Source organism: Lasiodiplodia theobromae (genome assembly GCF_012971845.1).
Source record: "Lasiodiplodia theobromae strain AM2As chromosome Unknown scaffold_5, whole genome shotgun sequence".
In the NCBI taxonomy this organism is placed as follows: domain Eukaryota; kingdom Fungi; phylum Ascomycota; class Dothideomycetes; order Botryosphaeriales; family Botryosphaeriaceae; genus Lasiodiplodia; species Lasiodiplodia theobromae.
Window position 1 is genome coordinate 782,312 of NW_023336541.1, and position 20,099 is coordinate 802,410.

The 20,099-nt window shown below is 56.9% G+C and overlaps 5 protein-coding genes across 5 annotated transcripts; 3 read left to right on the forward strand and 2 right to left on the reverse strand.

Annotated features, from left to right (window-relative positions):
* Positions 1 to 3,763: 3,763 nt before the first annotated feature.
* On the forward strand, positions 3,764 to 5,191 carry LTHEOB_2084 (uncharacterized protein; the record flags this gene model as incomplete). The annotated part of the gene is made up of 2 exons (XM_035510857.1): positions 3,764 to 3,946; positions 4,055 to 5,191. 2 exons carry the CDS (start codon positions 3,764 to 3,766, stop codon positions 5,189 to 5,191), a joined length of 1,320 nt encoding a protein of 439 aa, XP_035365024.1.
* A 240-nt stretch (positions 5,192 to 5,431) lies between these two features.
* Positions 5,432 to 6,753, reverse strand: LTHEOB_2085 (uncharacterized protein; the record flags this gene model as incomplete). The annotated part of the gene is made up of 2 exons (XM_035510858.1): positions 5,432 to 5,664; positions 6,270 to 6,753. 2 exons carry the CDS (start codon positions 6,751 to 6,753, stop codon positions 5,432 to 5,434), a joined length of 717 nt encoding a protein of 238 aa, XP_035365025.1.
* Positions 6,754 to 9,108: 2,355 nt separating this feature from the next.
* LTHEOB_2086 (Calcium-transporting p-type ATPAse) lies at positions 9,109 to 12,494 on the reverse strand (the record flags this gene model as incomplete). Its single annotated transcript, XM_035510859.1, has 4 exons — positions 9,109 to 9,650; positions 9,707 to 11,026; positions 11,098 to 12,298; positions 12,357 to 12,494. The coding sequence occupies 4 exons, from the start codon at positions 12,492 to 12,494 to the stop codon at positions 9,109 to 9,111; spliced, it is 3,201 nt and encodes a 1,066-aa protein (XP_035365026.1).
* An 844-nt stretch (positions 12,495 to 13,338) lies between these two features.
* On the forward strand, positions 13,339 to 15,251 carry LTHEOB_2087 (Double-strand-break repair protein rad21 protein; the record flags this gene model as incomplete). Its single annotated transcript, XM_035510860.1, has 2 exons — positions 13,339 to 13,602; positions 13,653 to 15,251. 2 exons carry the CDS (start codon positions 13,339 to 13,341, stop codon positions 15,249 to 15,251), a joined length of 1,863 nt encoding a protein of 620 aa, XP_035365027.1.
* A 4,253-nt stretch (positions 15,252 to 19,504) lies between these two features.
* LTHEOB_2088 (Pathogenesis associated protein) lies at positions 19,505 to 20,099 on the forward strand (the record flags this gene model as incomplete). The annotated part of the gene is made up of 2 exons (XM_035510861.1): positions 19,505 to 19,555; positions 19,608 to 20,099. 2 exons carry the CDS (start codon positions 19,505 to 19,507, stop codon positions 20,097 to 20,099), a joined length of 543 nt encoding a protein of 180 aa, XP_035365028.1.

Below are 20,099 nucleotides of genomic sequence, written 5' to 3' on the forward strand. Positions count from 1 at the left end.
ACTTCGTCGCGGACTGCCCGCATTGGATTAGCCGACCTTGGCAGATCGAAGATGATCGATTGGACAGGCCCTGATTTGGCCCGCTGGCGAAAGTTTGTGCGGCGAAGTCCGAGCCCCGTGCCTCAGGGCTGTATTTGGGCGTGAGCAGGAGCACCGCGGCGAATATTCCCATATGATATGAAGGTGGGACGGTCAAGTGAAAAGGTTGCGTTCACGTGGCACTTTTTCATTGTTGGACATACAGCAAGTGGTGGAGGACCTCCACCACGGGTTATGACAAGTCAGCGTCTGTCATGACAGCCGAGGCTAAGTCACCGAGTCAGGAGGGCAATAAACTCCCCCGCTCGTGGTGCTGGACTGGCTTGAAGGAGTCGTCAGCGTCGTGAGCTGGGACGCGAGGGCCCATGTCCGGGACAAAATGCCGCTGACCGACACTCGAAGGTGCCAGAGAGTAAGGGGCTTGCGACCGAATCTTCGAGGCAGACGTGAGGAGTTACGGGCAGGCCGATTGCAAGCGCAGTGTGGCAGGTGAACGTCGGAAGGCCCCCTAGCGCACCAGATGCTTCCGGGTCTTATCGCTGAACCCCATCGGCTCATTCGAGATGCGGCCGTTTCGACGTGGTGAGGTATGGTCTGCTATGAAGGCTCTGGAATGCATTGAATGGCAGCTCAACAGAGGGCTTCGCCTGTTCAAACGAGCGGCGTAGGCGAACCAGAAAACCAACCAACCAATTACTCGATTTAGCGAGAACCAACTAACCTGACCAGCAGTTAAGGCTCCCAACGTAGAATGTCAGGAATCGTGCCACATGCAGCCCGATGAACGACGCACTCTCCTACTCCTGCTCAGCAGACATCCGTCGGTGGTGATACAGAGCTGACTGCGTTGTGAAGTATTCAGCGCAAACGGACATTTGTGAGACCAAGACGTGGAAAGATGTGAGGCAGGTGCATTTCTCGGTAAGTTTACAACATTGACTTCATGCTCGTTTAGTCAGAGTTTTGCCACTACGGAGAAGCTTTATTGTTATTCTATTGAATTATCCTCATTTTACCGTCGGCATTCTTTGATGCAGCAGAAGTGATCATGTGAGAGGGTGATCGTCATGAGGCCCGACAATCCCTGTGTAGCAGACCACTCTAGACCACAAAGTTCTTTTTCCAGCCAACCGGTTTCACGTCAAGCCGCACAACATAGGCGCATCGGGTTACACCAACGTGGCTGGCTGGCGCGAGAGATCATCAGGGTCTGGAGCGCCTGCTGCAGCCTCACGGCGCCTCACTGTTCTTTTTTCTCGTCGTCTTTTCAACGCGACGGTTTTCCAGGGGTTGCGAGAACGACGACTTTTGCGGGCAGCGGCTCGACCGGGCGTGGGGCCGACTGTGGGTGGGCGCATACGCCATAGCAGCGAAGCGACCGATGCTGAGTTTCATTCCTCTTGGGGGGGAGGAGGGAACAAGGGTGGAAAGGCTCCCTTGTGATGGGGCATCAAAAGGGCGCTGGGAGGGGGCCTGTATTCTGGCGGTTTGGTGTGCCCGACTGTCGTCACAGTCCTATTGTTCTATGCTGGGTTGTGGGGTGAGATCGGAGATCGGTGTTGGAAAAGTGACGTTATCCGAACACTTGTCGTCACAGGGCTTCAATGTTGACCCGCGTTCTCATTATTGTTTTTTTCCTTTTTGCTGCTGACTGCTGCTCGGTCGCGTTGCCGGACCGCCGCTAAGGCGTGCCCTGCGTCCGCTGGTGACGTAGGAGGGTAGATCATGGCCATGATCTCCGTCCAGGCGCCTGCCGCGGCGGTGAGTGAGAGATGATTTGTGCCGCTGCCGTATCTGGCCCCGGCCATACTTTCGACCCGGACTGTTTAATGAGAAACGGTCCGCGCCGTTTGAGGAAGTCGATCCTGTGCGTAGCGTAGTTCGACAGCCTCTGCTCCCAGTAAGTAATGCTCCGTCGTACTAGACTTTTTGAACTTCAACGGCGGAGATGGCCCCATGGCTTTTACATCTGTGCAACCTTGAAAATACTTCATCTCACGATGGTGGAAGAAATTATGGCTTTCGGATCCCTTCGGCTTCGCTCCCTTCCCACGCGCAATAAATTTTTCCATCTCAGATTCACACGAACGCGATCAGATGTCGTTCCCAAACGCTCATCACGATGCATCGCCGACCCCCCTCACCGACGAAAAAAGCCAAGCTATGAGAATGATCACATCATGTTGTAACGATGGTTACACCACCATCATCGCTGACATGTCCGTTTCATCTCGATCGATGAGCGAAATGTGTTACAAGATCCTCACCGTCCATCGAGATTAGACCTCGGAGTCAACGCCGTGCGGGCTTCTCGTTGGATCCAACCACCTCGCACGCGACGCCGAAGAGCCCTCATTCTCAATTCCGGGAGCAATGATCATGTCTTGTCGTCGGTTACGCGCTTTCGCGACAGATGATCCGTATCGAGAATGACAATGTCTTCCGTATCGACGATGGGGGAGGGGCGCACGCACGCGCCTGGAGATCCTTATCGATGCTGGGGATCGAAGCGGATGGAAGGGGCGGTCATCAGCGCGACGTATACGTCAAACCGACGACTATATTGCGCCCGATGTATCGATGACTTCATCATGTCTCCCTCCCCCCTTAGCCCCCAGTAGTGTGGCGATCGGGGGGGTGTCTTCTCTCAGAACAGAGCGCCCGCAAAAGCTGATCTACAACCTGGCGCGGGGGGGGCTAGAATCTTCTCGACGTCTTTCTCGCTGAACGAAGTTGGCGATCCCTTGCGGGGAACTTGGGCCGCTCGAAAAAAAAAAAAGGAATTTCGAGAGTCCGTGTCCTCTTTCTCCCCCTCTCCAAGATTCGAAGAGACCGAGCGTTTTTTTCCCAAGGGGGAAAAGGGTTCCTGAATAGGCATGGCGCGGTTTTGTCCGTATCTTTGATCCTACTTCGTGTGTTGGTTGCTCAGGTACTTGAAATGCCAGAGTCGTGTTAGATACCGTGTCCTCTTCAAGATGAGCTACGAATGGTGTGACGGTGATGTCTTTCCTCAGATGTCCAACTGTGAATTTGTCCCTGGTGCACGTCATATCTCATTGGAGAAATCACGTCCCATGCATTCTTAAACGAGAGGTGAGATAGGGAATACGTCTCAGCATTCCCTATCACAGCCAAAATCCGAAGCCCTATGGTTCACGATGCTCAAAGAAGTACTTTTTCGTAGGATCCGGACTTCAAAGAGGTCACGGTGTCAAAGTATTTGCAGAGTTTGCGCTTTCATGATACTCCATTTGAAGTTATCTTCCGTATTGACATCGGAAACTTCGTCTTGAGACGAATTCAAATGCGAGCAATCTGAACTACTCCGGCCATCAACAATTCCAGTCTCGTATCTCCAAAGCGGCAATTCACATCATGACGACCAGCTCAGGCCGTCAGCAAAATTGCGACAACATCTTATTCAGCTAAGAATCTCGCCGTTGCAGAAAACCCTCTTGCTTCCCTCGTGTGGCTTTGAGGTCCTCCAGTGTCAAGATTCTTTTTTTTTTTCAAAGTCAAAAGTAAAATATGGTGGAAGCGCTGTAACAAAAAGTCGCCACTAAGTCTGTTCCCAGGGCCCAACAACTTACCAGACCGGGCTTCCCGATGGACCAGGCAGAACTCGAAATAGTTCCGCCCAGAGTGCAACATGCTATAAGACTCAAACAGTATCCACTCAATGAATACGGTATCGAATTGCATCATAACTTGAAAGTGTTACAACATGTCCACCACCAACGCCTTCTCTATGCCGCCAACGGAGAACGCGTGGGCCGATCAGTCGACGAGCTCCTATGGACCCACGTGGGGTCCATTTAATACGCATCATACAAGCTATACCAGCAACTATGACTTTCCGGCGCTGAGAGAGGCATTCGAGGCAACGTCCATGTGGAAGGATGACGCGGTGAAAGACTTGCCGTCTGCGCCATCACAGAAGGAAGCGGAGGGCCAATTCCGGCACACGGCAGACGAGATGCACCACGCAGAGGACAACGACGAATATAGCGCATAGAACTTCGACGCTTTCGAAGCCGCGCTGAACGAATCCACCACCGCCGCCGCCGCCACCGCCACTACCACCACCACTACCACCACCGAACCGCCAGCTCCGCCGCAACCCAGCAACCAAGACGTCCTCAACGCCGCCCAATCCTCCCTCGCCGCCGACCCCGCCGAGATCGCCCGCGTGCGCCGCCTACTACGCTGGATGATGGTGACGGACTACACCGTCATCCCCTCCTCCTCCCCACTCCGCCCCACCCGCCGCGCCGTCAACAGCATCACCCTCCCAGCCCCCGACCGCGCGCACTTCCTCCACCTAGCCGCCCTGTCCCGCCGCGTCGAAGCCCTGCACGCGGCGCGGAAGAAGAAGAAGAAGAACCGCACCTCCTCCTCTTGCCCCTCCTGCCCCACCTCCTCCACCCCCCTCCGCAACGCCGACGCCGACGCCGACGCCGACGCCGACGCGGAAGAGCACGACGTGCTAGCGACGTACTTCTGGCAATCCGTCCACGCGCCCTGTGCCGCGCTGAACCTGCACCCCAGCATCCTCGTCGCGCGCTGCCTCGACCTGGCACACTTCTCGGGCGCGACGGGCCGCTACGACGGCGCGGAGCGCGGGACGCTGACGCTGTTCGGCGTGGGGGCGTGGGCGCGGCGCTTGTTCGTGGACCGCGCGCTCGTGCTGCCTGTGGTGTTCGCCAGCGAGGATGATGATGATAGGGAGAGGAAGGAGGCGTACGCGGCGGATGGCGGCGGCGATGCCGGGCGCGTTGATGCAGCGGTGGTCAGGGAGGCGATTGAGCGGCGGGCGCGGGTGTGGTTTGAGAAGGTCGAGGGGCTGGAGGGGTTGGTGGTGGAGAGGGGCCCCGAGGAGGGGAGGTGGCTGTTTACGGATGTGTGTCGGTTTAGGTTGAATGAGAGGGGGAGGAAGTTGGATGCGCGGAGGAGTAGGGGTGCGTCCGGGTTTGGGAAGGGGTTGTGTGCGAGTGTGGCGGATAGGAGGAGGGCTGTGGACGGGGCGGTGAAGTCGTTGGAGGGGAAGGAGGGGGGCAAGGGGAAGGTGCTGGATGTCGTCGGTCGTGTGAAGGACCCACGCGTCGATTTTGATGCGGCGGTTTGTGTGCCGTTGTTGAGTCGGTTTAGATAGTGGTTTGTGAAGTCAATGTTTTGTTTTGTTGATATACGCGAATGAAACAAATGTGATGATTCTACGTTGTGTCGGCCACGACAGATATTCTCCTGCAATAACTCAAGATGTCCGAAAAACAAAACCAGGACGTTTCATTGCCTTGCGGCACTCAACTCTTCGATTCATATATGAGCAGAAAAGAAACAAAAACACTCTGACAGAAATACAACAAGCCAGCACAAACTCAGATCCACCCAGTCAAACCTTATACCCCGCCTTACGACACCTATCCAAGCACTCCCTCCTGCCATAGATGCTGCCAAAGCCGACCGGCGGCACCCTTCCCGCCGTACCGTTGAGATCAGCCGGCCCGTAGCCGACGGCGGGCATGACAATGTCGTGCGGCAGGAGTTGGAACAGCACGTTGGCGATGTTCAGCGTGCCTGTATCCTCCGAGTTGAGGGCGGAAACCAGCTGGGTGTTTTCGCAGCCTATTTTGAGAAGAGTCAGTCATTATCATTTTTTCTATCCTCCATGGTATTGATATGATGTATTGAAAGAGGTCCTCCTCTCCAGCGGAATTAGTGAAGGGGGGTCTGACAGAGCGGGTTGGAAAGAAAGAGGACAGGTAGAGCGCAAACTGCGGATCAGGGACAAACAATCCAAGGTACGCTGGACGCCAGCAGGGATGTCTGAGGTACAGCGGTGCGTGTGATCGACGCTTTTTGAAAGTGACAGGCGGCACCGCCCGTCCCGCAAGACAGATGCTGTGTAACGACAGTCCCGTCACAACTATTCCCGAATGGGGAGAACATGGGTCCACGCGGGAACGGCGGCTTTGACAAAAGCACTTGCAGCGCAGATCTCTCGACCAGGTCCAGGGCGAAAAGTGGGGGGAAAAAAAGACGCAGATCCCGCTAGATGCGTGATAGAGGGCAGATTCGCGCTTCTTGTGCGACGCTGGGCGGGGCTTGCAGGATGCAGAAGCGCGACGCGCCCAGGCAGGGGGGTAGACAAACAGTGCAAATGCAGGGGGATGACAGGGGAGAGAAAGAAAAAAAAATCTTTTCGTTTCCTTGCACGCTCACTCACTCACCTCTGTTCTCCATCAAGTGGATGCTCGCGGCAGGGAAGATGGTCGCCTTCCCAGCGTCCAGCGTGACCTTGACCGTGCGCGCGCCGTTCTCCTCAATCATGTACGTGTCGGTCGTGCCGTTGACAGCCACCACGAAATTCGCCGCGCGCGGGTGGTAGTGCGGCGGCAGCATCGAGCAGGGGCCCAGGCTCAGCAGCGCCAGCGTTATGCCGTTGCCCGTCGCGTAGGGAAACGTCGCCGTGTTGGCGTTGACGACCGAGCCCGGCACCCAGCCGTAGCCCGGCTGCGCGTAGAAGTCGAAGACGGTGTCGTTGTCGGCTGGGTACAGCTTGAGCCGCTCCAGCCGCGTCGGCGCCTGCGCTGTCGCCTCGACCAGCTGCGCGTTGACCACTTGGTCGACGGCCGCGACGGGGTGGTGGTGCAGAGTGCTCGCTGCAAGGAGGAGGAGGAAGTGGTTGAGGAGAAAGCTTGTTTTGGAGATCATGGCTGAAAAGGTCGAGGTGCTGCTGTCCAGTGGTGGTGGTGTTACAGAGAAGCAGGTACCGCAGATCCAGGCGCGGCAGCCGCCGGTAGGACACAGAGGACCCAGGGCCTCAGTGTGCAGAGAATGGAAGGAAAGAATAGTATGTCGCCTTTGAGCGTGGAAGTGGTCGAGGGCGCCCCTGGTTTTATACCTTTCTGTCCCAGACTCGATCACGCCCCACCGGAAATTGGAGTCATCAGAAGCATACTTCAAGGGTGGGATTCCGATGGCCCTTACCTGAACTCCTATTTGCACCTTTTCTTTTCTACATCCAGTATGCCCCGCCTCTCAAGTATTCAAACCCGTGATCTGACTCTCGATATAATAACTGCCAATTGAATAACTCATTTTCCACTATATCTATCATCCAAATATACCATATAAGGTGGTCCAAATTGTCATACATAGCCCAAAGTAAGTAGAAGAAGCCCAACAAACCCGTCTACCACGAGACTCAAACACTGACTTCCGTCGGACAGTTCAGCGCATCTTGCTGAGAACCCCCCATACGCACCAAATTTACGATGGACGACCTGTGCAGCCAAGGACAGCTTCGACTGCACAGCACCCCGTTCGCAAGCGGGGACGCTGCAATGCGTGTCTTGGTGTCATGGCACCATCAGAGAGGTAGACTGAAACGCCACATCAACGCCGACAGGCCGGATTTAGCGAGTCCTTGGGAGCTGCTCCCCTTCCATTTGGAAATTTCTACTACAGTCTGTCACTTGCGCTGTGTCTCGCCATGTTGAAGGGGAGGTGCGGAAGCGGAATGCTGCTAATTTCAGCCCAAACTCAGTGAACCCCACTGAAGCGATGAGGAATGGAGGATCGCCACGCAAGTGAATCTTGCCACATGGCCAGAAGTAAGATTTCCGATACGCTAACAACTGATATGGTACCTGCCGGTCCTCTGTCTGCGAGTGGCTGATCGGGGCTAGCCTCATGCAAACCTGCGAGAGGTGTAGAGCCACGACACTGAGATCGAATACAACACAAGTGAAACAGCAGGTCGAGTGGCGCCTGATTGACTTTTCAGCCAGCGGCGCAGCGACAACCTCGTCCACTTGCCACGATGTGGCGTCGTTCGAAGCCGACTGCGGAAGGAGATTTCTGCCACCAAAGACAAAAACGATACACACGCTAGCTATGGACAGCTGTACTCTATCGATCCTCTAAACTCCAAAGCGCTGTCTCAAGCCCCAGCTGCCGCGGAGCGTCCAACGGCAGTAAAATAAAGCACTGCTTCTGCATCCCCCGTGACGTCCACTGCGCGCCGTTGTCAGAAGAGAGCACCCGTGTGAATCAGAAAAGAATTCCGGGACCGCACATTCCAGGGCTGATGGTAAAAGGAATGAAAACGGTCGCGTGACTGCAGGTACCCCAAACCCTGGTCGCTGGGAACCCCCTCCCTCGTGGCACGTTGGCAGGCAAAGACTGAAACAGAATTTGGCGGCGGCATCGTCCGCCGTGGTACAAGAAAAGTTTTTTTTTTTTTTTTGCTGCTAGCCAACACGAGGAGGGTCGGCCTCTCTCTAATGACATCAGTTGACGGGATATCCCTTTCATTCCGTCTGCGGATCTTGGGGGGCGCGCGCATGAACGCAGCCCCGGTTTGTGCTACCTACCGATGCCCCCATCATGTCGCACTCGCTGATCGTCGGGCTGCCTTGTGGAACGTTTGGTGAGCCAGTGGTAGAATTTCGATGGAACCGCTGTGCTATATCCTTCTATATTGACCGGATGCAGTTCAGTTCTCGCTAATATGAGACTTGTGGCATAGGCGTCATGCGGCAAGTTTGTCCATGGAAATCGAGTTGCAGCCGAAATTTCAGATGTATTTTGCTTAACCATTATTGTTTTCCCGGCGGGCTTAGAGGAGACAAAGGCCGCTTTGAGGACTTGGTTACTCGTAAAGAGCACATGGGATGAATGTTGAAAATTCGTGACTAATGAGACAGTCGAGGATCCATCCTCCCGTTTGGAAGTCCCCAGTGGTGGACCAGCAAGTGAATAAGATAACCTTAAAACGCAACCGTTTATCCAAAAACTTCTGTTATGCCTATGGTCTATGAATTTCCGCCACTTTTCCAAACAAATCAACTCTCGGACATCCTGAATAGCAATAATGCGGTGCGCTAGGGATATCTCATACACTCATTCAGAATGCCTCCAAAATCGACTTCAAAGCAGTAATTTTTATTGCACAAGCGAACACACACACACAATGCACTTGACTCGCTAATCCAAGAACTCGCACCAATCCACCCCATCTCGGCCCGCTCTATACATTTACAACCCCCCTTTAAGTTCTCTCTCTCATACGGCCGCACTGTAAGTCCCCATGAACCCTCTCCGATTCCTAACTCTTGTGTACAGCTTTCTCCCCTCGTCGACCCAGAACACCAGGCTAGCCAGGGCGAGCAGCCTGATCAGATCGGCGAGCGACAGCGCCTCGGTCTGGAAGACGTTCTGCAAGCCCGGAAAGTAAATGACAAACATCTGGCCAATCAGAGAGCCCATGACGGCATAGTTGAACATGCGGTTGCCCGCCACCTTGATCTCGCCCTTGACGACGCTCTTGGACTCGGACCGGCAGGTGAGGGCGTTGAACATGTCGAAGAAGACGAACGTCGTGAAGGTCATGGTCGTGTCGCGCGCCGTGACGGCGCCGTCCTGCATGCAGTGGATGTAGACTGCGAGGGTGCCGAGCATGATGATCGAGGCTTGCGTGAGGACGCGCTGCAAAAGGGGCCGTGTCAGGACGCGAGCCGTCTTGCTTCGGGGAGGCCGAGACATGACGGCCGGGTCGACAGGTTCGACACCCAGCGACTGGGCAGGAGGACCGTCCATGAGAATGTCTGCACGGCGCCGGTTAGCATTACGGGTTAGTGAAGGGGGAAACGGAGCTCCATACTTATCCAAAGAATCTGCATGGCATTGAGCGGATTCTTGAAGCCCATGAAAGTGCTTACGAGTACCAAACTCAATGCCGCCGCACTCGTGCTCAGCTGGAAGGTCAGGAAGTTCTGAATGTTGTAGAAAATGCCCTTTCCTTCTTCAATGGCCGCGAGAATGGTGGAGAAGTCGTCATCGGTCAGGATCATGTCCGCCGCCTCCTTGGCAACATCTGTACCAAGCTGTCCCATGCTGATACCGATGTCGGCCTTCTTCAAAGCCGGGGCGTCGTTCACACCATCACCAGTCATCGCTACGACATCTCCGCGGGCCTGAAGCGCTCTCACGATCTTCATCTTGTGATCCGGGCTCGTCCGAGCGAAGATGGTGGTCGAAGCGATAGCTCGAGACAATTCCTCCTCGGTCATCTGGTCGAGCTCATCGCCACGCAAGACCGCCGGTCCGATCGAAGAGTTCTGGTTAATGGGCATACCGAGCTTCTTGCCAATCGCGACAGCCGTGGTCTCGGCATCGCCGGTGATCATGATCACCTTGACGCCTCCGGCCATCAGGCGACGGATCGAGCGGTCGACACCTTTGCGCGGCGGGTCGTTCATTCCAACGAGACCGGCGAAAGCGAGGTCGTGGTACAAGTCCTCGTCCTTCTCGGGCATGAAGCTGAGCGCGGGGGACGAAGCAGCGCTGCGGCTCCGGTGCGGCGGCTTTAAGCCACCCGATCCGCGAACCGGCCCGCTCGCGAAGCCGAGAACGCGAAGCCCGTCCTGGGCCATCTGCTCCGCGGCGTTCACAGCTTCCCGTCTCTTGGCTTCGTCGAGCGGCAGTTCGCGGCCTTGAGCAGTGATATACGTGTCGCACCGATCCAGCACCTTTTCCAACGCCCCCTTGATGTATGCCACGTCTGGGGCACCCGCACTTTCAGGGCCGGAATTCCCTTGTACCACGCAACCCATCCATTTGCGCTCGGAGCTGAAGGGAGTCTCATTGAGCCGCGCGCCGATTCTCTCGCGAACATCATCCTCACCGCACTCGTCCAACAAGTCAAGAAGCGCAACGTCCGTGGGCTGGCCGACCCAGCGGCTCTTGGCGCTGGAAGGGTCGTCGGCGCCGCCGAGAGTCGATGACAGAACGGCAGCGGTCGCGTTCGAGGCGGCGGCAGGGCTGATCAGACGACCATGGTTGACAATATTCCCGATGCGCAGAATCGTCCGGGTTGCTGGGTCGAGGGAGGCTGAGTCTTTCTTTCGCGTAACGTCCACCGGCTCTTTGTCTTCAAAGTGCCAGAGCTTCGTGACGGTCATATGGTTGGTGGTCAGAGTTCCTGTGATAGAGAGTGAGCTTCGGCTGTCTTTGATCGCGTCACATGTGCCATTCTGGCGCTGCAGGTCTTACCTGTTTTGTCGGTGCAGACGACGTTGACCGAGCCCAGAGTTTCAACGCTCGGAAGTCTCCTCACGATGGCATTCTTCTTGGACATTCTTAGCACGCCGAGCGCTAGGGTTACGGTGACGATGATGGGAAGCCCCTCGGGAATGGCAGCGACGGCCAGCGAAACCCCGATAGTGAATAGATCCAGAAGCGCCCAGCCCCGCCACAAACCCACGAGCATGATGAAGCCGATGACACCAAAAGACATGTAGCTCAAATCTTTTCCCAGGCGATCCATGGACAGCTGCAGCGGGGTTCGAGGGCTTTCAATCTCCTGCAACGAGGCGGAAATGGCACCGAACTCGGTGTTGGCGCCAGTCCCGATGACGATGCCCTGACCATACCCGGAGCGTACAAGGGTGCCCATAAAGGCGATGTTGGTCTGATCGTTCAAACGGATATCCGCTCCGACCGTGCCGGTAGCCGGGGAAGCATAAAAGGGATCCTGCGGCCCGGGCGATGCCCAGCCATTGCTGCGTGACGTTTTGTCGAGTGTATCCGGTTTCTTCGACACGGGCTCGTTCTCGCCAGTCAGGTTCGATTCGTCAATCGAGAGGTCGGCGGCGTGAGTAATGCGGATATCGGCGGGGACGCGGTCACCGGTATGGAAGAGCACCAAGTCTCCCGGCACAAGCTGACTCGCAGATATCGACATCGAGGCGCCCTCAGCGGCCTCGAGGGCGGCGGTTGTGTCCTCTAGGGCGCCCGCCGGGACGTTCGCCGAACCGTTTTCCTGAGGGAGCCTCGGAGAACCGCGGGGGCCATTGGGGAAGTTGCTCCGAATTACGTGTGCGGAATGCGGGACCAGTTGATTCAGGGCTTCCAGAGACTTCTCGGACCGGTACTCTTGCACGAACCCGACAGACACAACGATGGTCACGGCCGCGGCGATGCTTATGGCATCGTCGTAGTTGCCCATGATCAAAGAGACACCGGCGGACCCCAGCAACAACAGTATGAGGGTCTCCTGGAACTGCTTGAGGAAGCGCAGCCAGAGCGGCTCGGGCTCTTCGTGGGGCAGCTCGTTGAGACCATGGTCGTGGATGCGCGCCGAGGCTTCGGACGGGGAAAGGCCAGATTTCAAAGAGGTCGCGAGCTGGAGGGCGGTTTCATCGGGAGACAGGAGCGAGTACGAGGAAGTAATGGACTTGAGGCGGTGGCAGCTCTGTCAGCATCAAATGCGCGCGTTTTGGCGGGTGAGCGGTTTGAGGAGAGGGTGGTACCGGCTGGTCGGGGTTGCGGCCCCTCCGCGAGGCGGGCCTGGAGGCGGGCGCAGAGCCTAGCTTGGGCGACAGCGGTCGCAGGGCGATGTTCTCATGAGGGGCGTAGAGCGGAAGCGCAGGCGAATCTCCTCGTGACATTATTGCATGGCCGCCGCCGTTTGGCGACGGTGGACGAGGTGTGCGCTGGGGACGAGAAGCGCCAGCGGAGCCGGAGCAGAGCGAGGGGGCGAATTGCAGTCTATAACGAGCGGGGTATCATGGGCGGTATGGACGCGGTCGTGCGGAAGGCGGACTGGCGGTGTGGTGTTGTAAAAGAAATGCTCGTTGTCGAGGTGGACTTTGGGAAATCGAGAACAGATCCCCCCGACGCATGCAGGCCTAGCTCCATACCGCCTGGCCCCAGCGGCGCGGTACGTACCTGCTGCACCAAGCCGCCCCAAAATAGCTGCGCCTTAGGGTGTGGCATTATTGCTGCTGCCAGTCGCTCTACCATAGGACTGTAGCGCTCACTCAGCAGCTGCCGCCCGCAACGCGGTGTGTGTCATGGACCCCGTCTCGACGATCGCGGGACGACAAACGGCCTCCGCTCGAGATGGTCGCGGCGGGGAGGCTTGGCGCGCGGATCGCGGGATGACTAAGCCAATAAGCTTCTCCAGCCACTGCATTTCCGCCCGCGGCGCGCGCCTGATCCCAGCCTGAGCTGCCTCTTCCCGCCGCACGCGCACCACCACCACCAAACCTCCCCCCACCCCATCACCACCCGTGCGCTCCCACCCGCCGCGCATTGCTCTACCTACCTGCGTTTGCTTTTGCCGTTTGCGCGCCCCCGTTGCCATCGCTGCTGCCCCCAAGCGACACGTGTTGCCCCCCGAACGCGCCCGGTCGCACTTTACTCGGCGCGTCGCAAGAAACCACAACAACGCGGCGAGTACACGCCCAGCCGCCGGGGCCACGAGAGCACTCCGCACGCAATTTTTAAACCATGTTCTACTCCGAGACTCTCTTGTCCAAGACCGGGCCGCTGGCTCGAGTCTGGCTTGCCGCCAACCTCGAACGCAAGCTCTCCAAAAGCAACATCCTCCAGTCCAACATCGAGACGAGCGTCAATGCCATCGTCGACCAGGGCCAGGCCCCAATGGCTCTGCGCCTGAGCGGCCAGCTGCTCCTCGGTGTCGTGAGAATCTACAGCAGGAAGGCCCGCTACCTGCTCGACGACTGCAACGAGGCCCTCATGAAGATTAAGCTGGTATGTTTGCGCCCCGAAATCCCACAAGCTCGTGCCTAACGCAATCGCAGGCCTTTCGTCCGGGCAACGTGGACCTTCCCGTCAACCAGGCCCAGTCCGTGAATCCAGCTTCTTTGACTCTTCCAGATGTCCTGACCGAGCTCGACCTGCTTGCTCCCATGCCTGACCCTTCCCTGCTGCTCTCGCAGGAGCCGGAGATTGAGACCGGCCGCCGCGACCCCACTCTTCTGGATCCCCCGAGCCAGTATCTTCTGGATACCCAGGACCGCCAAGCCCAGGAGACTTTGCAGCTCGGCGACGACGACCTCTACCTGGATATCAGTGAGGGTCCAGACATCACCATGGACCGAAGCATTGAAGTGGGTCGTGATGCCCCTCTTCCAAGACCTGCATCCGAGGAGGTTGCCCCGAGTCCCAAGCCGCTCGAGGACGACGGACTTGAACTCGACTTTGCTGAGGACTCCGTTCTCCCCCTCACCGACCTGGGTCGTAGGCCTTCGATCGGAGACGACGACATCGCCATGGGCGGAGTGGATGATGAACCTGCTGCCCCCGAGGAGGATCAGCCCCGTGCTCCCACTCCTCTCGAAGAAGAACAGGCCGCAGAGGACCGCCGCCGCGAGAGCGCCTCTCCCCTTTCGTCCGCCCGCTCTAGCGTCGCCCGCGAACTCGAGGAGACTTTCCACTTTGACCAGGAGAACACCGTCATCGAGCCCGAGGAGGAATTCGCCACGGCGCCCCAGCGTGTCAAGAGGCGCAAGATTCTCCAGGCCGATGCGGATACGGAATTCTCGCAGTCCCAGTTCAAGGCCCAAATGAACGACCACACCAAGATCCTCAAGCAGCCTGAATTCCTCCCGCGCGATCCCATGCTGCTCGCCCTCATGAATATGCAGAAGAGTGGCGGTTTCGTCTCGAGCATCCTCGGCGAAGGACGTAGCCAGGGCTGGGCCCCGGAACTCCGCGGTATTCTGTCGCTGGAGGTTGTTCGCCGCTCGGGAGAGCTTAAGCGCAAGCGTGGCGCCGCGGCTGCCATTGATGGACTGGAACAGGATCAAGACGGGCGGGTCCCGCAGCTTGAGATCCCCGACGAGTCTGGTTTCGACCTCAGCACGGGTGCCGGCCTCGATGCTGGCGGCGACACCACCCTGAACATCGGCCAGGAAGAGGAGCTTGGCAACGTCCCCGCTCGCGAGCGTACCGCCTCCGTCGAACCGGTTCCAGAAGACGACGAGCAGCCCATGTCCCCTCTCCCCGGGGACAACTTTGACGACACCACTATGCCTTTGCTGCACCCCGAGGATGCCGGGCCCATCTCTGTCGGCACGCGTCACGCCGTGCACATTCTCCGCGAGAAGTTTGGACCGGAGGCCGAGTCTTCGCCGGGAGCACGCCAGAAGAACAGCGTGCTCTTCCAGGACATGCTTCCCGAGGCCACCACCACCAAGGCCGATGCGACCAAGATGTTTTTCGAGTGCCTCGTGCTGGCGACCAAGGACGCCGTCAAGGTCGAGCAGAAGACGGACGAGCTCGGCGCTCCGATCCGCGTGCGGGCGAAGCGTGGCCTGTGGGGCGACTGGGCTGAGATGAGCGCTGGCGGCGAGATTGCCAATCAGACGCAGCCGCAGGAGGTCGCTGCTGCTGCCTAGACGCCTGCCGTCATACTCTGATGCATTCTGGTCTAGTCTCTTCTACTGCATGGCGTATGGAGCACTGGGGGTATTAAACCGTTTTCTTCTACGAGACTCTTTGGTTCACGTTCTTAACGGCGATGACGGGAAACCGGAAAACTTGGCGCATTTGGTGGGAAGGGGCATTTGCATTTGGATGATTATCCTTTTTCATTTTTTGAGGGAGATTTTTTTTCAAGGGTCATTGATTGGGCAGTTGTTTTTTTCTTCTTTCTCTTCATACCCTGATTTCCCTTTTTGGAGTGGTCAAGGGAGAATCACTGTATGAATAGGACGAATGGGAATTGGATTGGGGATTGCCCAAGTGTCGGTCGTGGTAGCTAGGGTAGATAGTTCCGCTCAACGCAAGAACGGCACCCTAATGAAAATTCCGGGTGCGAGTTTGATGAAGTTTTGCCCTCAAATTTCGTGTGTGCTTCCTGAGAGGTTCTTTCCGTGCCCTACATACACCATACGCATACCGTACTGCAAGCCAAGCCTGCCTCCTACAGTAGCGCACTGCAAGCCAGTTCGTCGTTGGGCTGCAGCGTGGCTTGCAGCGTTGCTGCGGCCCATTTTTTATCGACATTCACATGTTCTTACCTCTCTCTTGATAATGTCGAACTAATCTTAGAGATGGTTAATACACGATGGGCTCTTTTTAATCCCGCTTTTCTTACTAAGAGAGTTCTCGCCATTTACGGTCCCGTCGCACAGCATGCTCGGCCCGCGCCTCTGTCATACTTGGGTCAGCGCTTGCCTGATTCGGAGTTCACGTTGCCGTTGGGTCGGTTTCTTACGTCCGAGAAGGTCAATTTGTTTTTCTTCTCGTGTTCTACTTGACCTCCTTTTTCTTCGTCTTCAGGTTTTTTTTTTTTACCTCTCGCTTTGAGCCTCTTGCTGGCATTGCTGTTATCTGGTCGTGCGGTGCGGGACGGCGCGGCTTGCATGCAGCAGGACCCTGCCTTGGGCTCTGTTGCGCTAGTTGACGTTGCTAGAAATGAGTCAGTGATGGATGCGGTCGAGGGCCGCGGTGATTTGATTTCACTGAGCTGGAGAATAAAGAATTGCTTGAGCGATTGAACGAGGACTGTGTAAATTTGCAATGTAGATCAGACGAGGTGGGTTGTTTGAGAAGAGGTTAGAATAATTAATTGGTTGCGATGTGATATTAGTGGCAATTGTAGTTTAAATTTAATAGCATGACTTTTATTCATTACTAATAAACTTAATAGCCATGCAATATTATTCGTAGATGTCAGAAGTATATAGCTAGAAACTTATGATAAAGTTTTACTCTTGTACCGACTAACGTTAGGAAACGATATATTTACTTCCGACTAGCATCTTAAACAATTTTTTAACGATGAAGATTATTATCTTAATGGATTTAATAAGGACAGCGTAAATTTAGACGGTAGATGAATTCCCTTCGATAATAATTAATAGCATTTGTAGTAATTTAACTTTGTATGACGATCGGACTTTGTGTGCTTTTTTCTCTGTCTCTTTTTTTTTTCTGCACCTTCCATGAATGAACCTGTAACACGCTTAGAAAGTATTGGCCGGAGATGCAAGGAGCTTGCAGCGCGGGATTTGCGGCAAAGTCCTCGTCTCCACCCTTCAAGTGGCAGAGAACGATGCATTTGCTCTGGGACACCACCCTAGGCGAGTTCTAAAGGGCCCGGCAGTCCCGCTCCATTCTCCGTGGTAAACAATCTCGTCATCACCTTCACTGCCCTCTCAAGGGAGCGTCATACGCGGGGTGACATCACCACTGCTGCCAAAGTGGGCTGGCGTTCCCTCGCACTGGCTCAACCTTCCGCGATCTTCTCAAGGACAAAGACAGGGCTGTTGTACAACACTATCTCGTCTTCCATTCGAGTTGACCGTCCAACAAGCGGGCGAGGAAAACAGAGAAAAGCCGCATTTACGAGCCGACACTATCATAGCCCCAAGTGTTGAAGGAGCAGCTTCGTCCCTAATTCTCCTAAACTCCTCGAACGCGCGGCAGGCACGGCCAGGTTCAGAATCCTTCCGTATCATATCTTCTCCACTGCCAAGGTCTTGGAGGATGAGAAGGGGGGTTGACGTTATGGTGGGGTTTAGTGGGGTCTTTGGGGTTTGGTTGGGGTTGTTTGTACCGCAAACCGTCACTGTACCTGCAATTGCCACGGTATCCAGGTATGATTGCCCCCATCCTCGCAGATCTCTCAGAGCGAGTACGTCACCAGTACCGAATGGAAAGGATGGAAGCAAAAGGCGAGAGTGGAATGGTGGAGAATTCTGGAGGAGATAAAGGACGGAGAACGGCGTCGTCGATCACATATGTCAGAGATCTGTCGTGCGACGTTCCCGCGTGCAAGTGTTCTATCGGGATTTGACACGGTTCTCGGGGGAAATATCAAGTGTTGGGTGTGGGCGGGAGATCTTGTGGCGGATTACTGCATGCGGGCCTGGCCCTCTGGCCGTTGGGCCGTCTCGGATGTCAAAAGTTTAAAGGGTAGCACAGCATTTGCAGAAGGATTCCAAGGCCGGCGGGAAGCCAGGGGAGTCGGCGATGAGGCGAGATGTTTGGTTGGATAAAAGGAAGCGGGCGCAGGATCGACGATCCGGGGGGTGGTTGCTGGTGTGGATATCAAAATGAGAAGTCAAAAGCCGGTCGTCCGAGTGCCTGCAGTAGGAGGCACTCATCTCGCGTAGCTGGCGGCCAATGGCTGGGGCGGGAAGGGGTTGCCGCCAGCTTTTTTTATATTGCTTTTCAGCTGGGCGGTTTTGAATCTTCAGGGTCCAGGAATAAGCTCGCGACCATGGGAAGAGTGTTGCGCTCAGCAAGACGGGTCGATGTTGAGAGCATCGCAGCAGGGGTGCCCTGTCCCGGTAAGGGTTCGTTGGCAATCCTGCAAGCGGGATGGAATGGGATCGTCGTCGAGCCGCTCGACTGCTCCGTCGATTGGACTCCTATTCTCACGTGAAGAGCCGAAAGGTGACATGTGAGAAGAGCTGGAGAATAAGATAAGTGGGGAGGCTCGCCGGGGTGCTGGCGGGACGGCAAAGGGCTAGCCGTGCCATTATTGCTTGGACTGATTGGTAAGATGCAGCAGCTGGCCACGACTGCATGCTGGCCACGCGCGCGCCTCTGCGGGCTCTGCCGTGGGGATGCAGAGAGGAGCGCCAACGGCTGGTTCGGGGCCTGGGCCGCGCTCCAATACAGGACGACGAGCGTCGGATGAGACGTCTGCTCTGAGCGACGCACGATGGGACGAGTGGAGCAGCAGGGAAGCAGGAGATTCACGAGCGCCCGGACGAATTCACATGTCAGCCTGCGCGCGCAAGGCTCGTGGGCCACGACTTCTCAGTCGGCATCCCACTCACCACTTGCGCCATAATATGCACTCTGCATCCTACCCCGTTCGAGCGCGCGCCGCAGATGCTTGCCGGGCAGAACCCCATTGTCGGAGCCGCCCCGAGCTGGCAGCCCGGCCGCGCGCGCGCTGATGGGCGTTGAGAGACTGCACCGCACCGGGCCGCGAGGCGGGCACGGCGCCCGGCTCGGGCGAGCTGGCGGCGGCGGCGGCGCTCTGGCCTGAGCGATTTGGCGTGACGGAGGCGCAACGGCTGGCAAGAGCAGCAGCATCGGGGCGGAGCAGGTGCCTCATGCTTCGACAATGCCTCACGCCGGCATCACGCTCCGCCATGCGCTGGCGTCCGGATTGGCCGCGATGCTCCGGGATCTCTCGTCGCGGTAGGGATGAGTGGCCGGAAGCGTCGCCCTGGCCCGCCTTATCGCTGGTCGCTTGGGCGCGCCCCCATACGTAACGCCGTCCGTGCGCCGAATTCACATGTAAATCGAGCGCTGCCTGCTCCCGTGCAAGCTTTCTACCAGTTCCATCTCTTGCTCTGTCCACCATCACCCAACCCAACTTCCTCTTAGCACAAACCGTCGTCAGCCCCCCTTTCGCCTCCGCGCCGCCCCAGTCTCCTCTGCAATCCACGGTGAGTGCCCGAATTGCGGAATGCCCTTCAAATTCCGACGGTTGCTGACCCTCCTGCCCGCCGCCAGATATCTCCAGAGTCGCTGCCGCCCCGATAGCGAAGTGACTGCTGCATCCGTCGCTCTCATCCACTGCGGTACGTCAATTGGCGCCGCCCCTCACTCGTTGCCAGCTCAGCTACTGACAGCGCATTGCCGCCCCAGAAAATCTATGCCCCACGCTGAAACCACCGCAAAAATGGGCGAGCCTCTGACCAACGGCGAGAAGCCTTCCTCGCACTTTGTCTCTGTAAGCTGCCCCGCCGCGCCTCGCGCACACTCGTCTGACCGCGCCAACGCAGCATCTGTCGTCGTATCCCGTCGTCTCGGATCTGATCAGCACCTACAAGTCCAACCCCTACGGCCAGAAGTCGCTGGACCTCAGCAACGCCGCCTACGACCGCTTCGGCAAGCCCATCGTGCCCTACCTGTCCAAGCCCTACGGCTTCGTCGCGCCCTACGTCCAGCGCGCCGACAGCCTGGCTGACAACGGCCTGAGCGAGGTTGAGAAGCGCTTCCCCATCGTCAAGGAGGAGACGTCGACCATCAAGACCAAGGTCGTCGACGTCGCATACTTCCCCCTGCGTATCGCTGGCCAGGGCAGGGACTACCTGCTCAACACTTATAACGATGAGTACCAGAAGACGGGAGGCAACGGGCTTATCACCACCGCCAAGGCCGTCATTAGCACCGAGCTCAAGGTCACGGTTGACGTCCTGCACCTGATCGCAGACTACCTGGGCCCTAAGAAGGAGGAGGCGAAGAAGTATGCGCACGAGAAGGTGAACAACTAA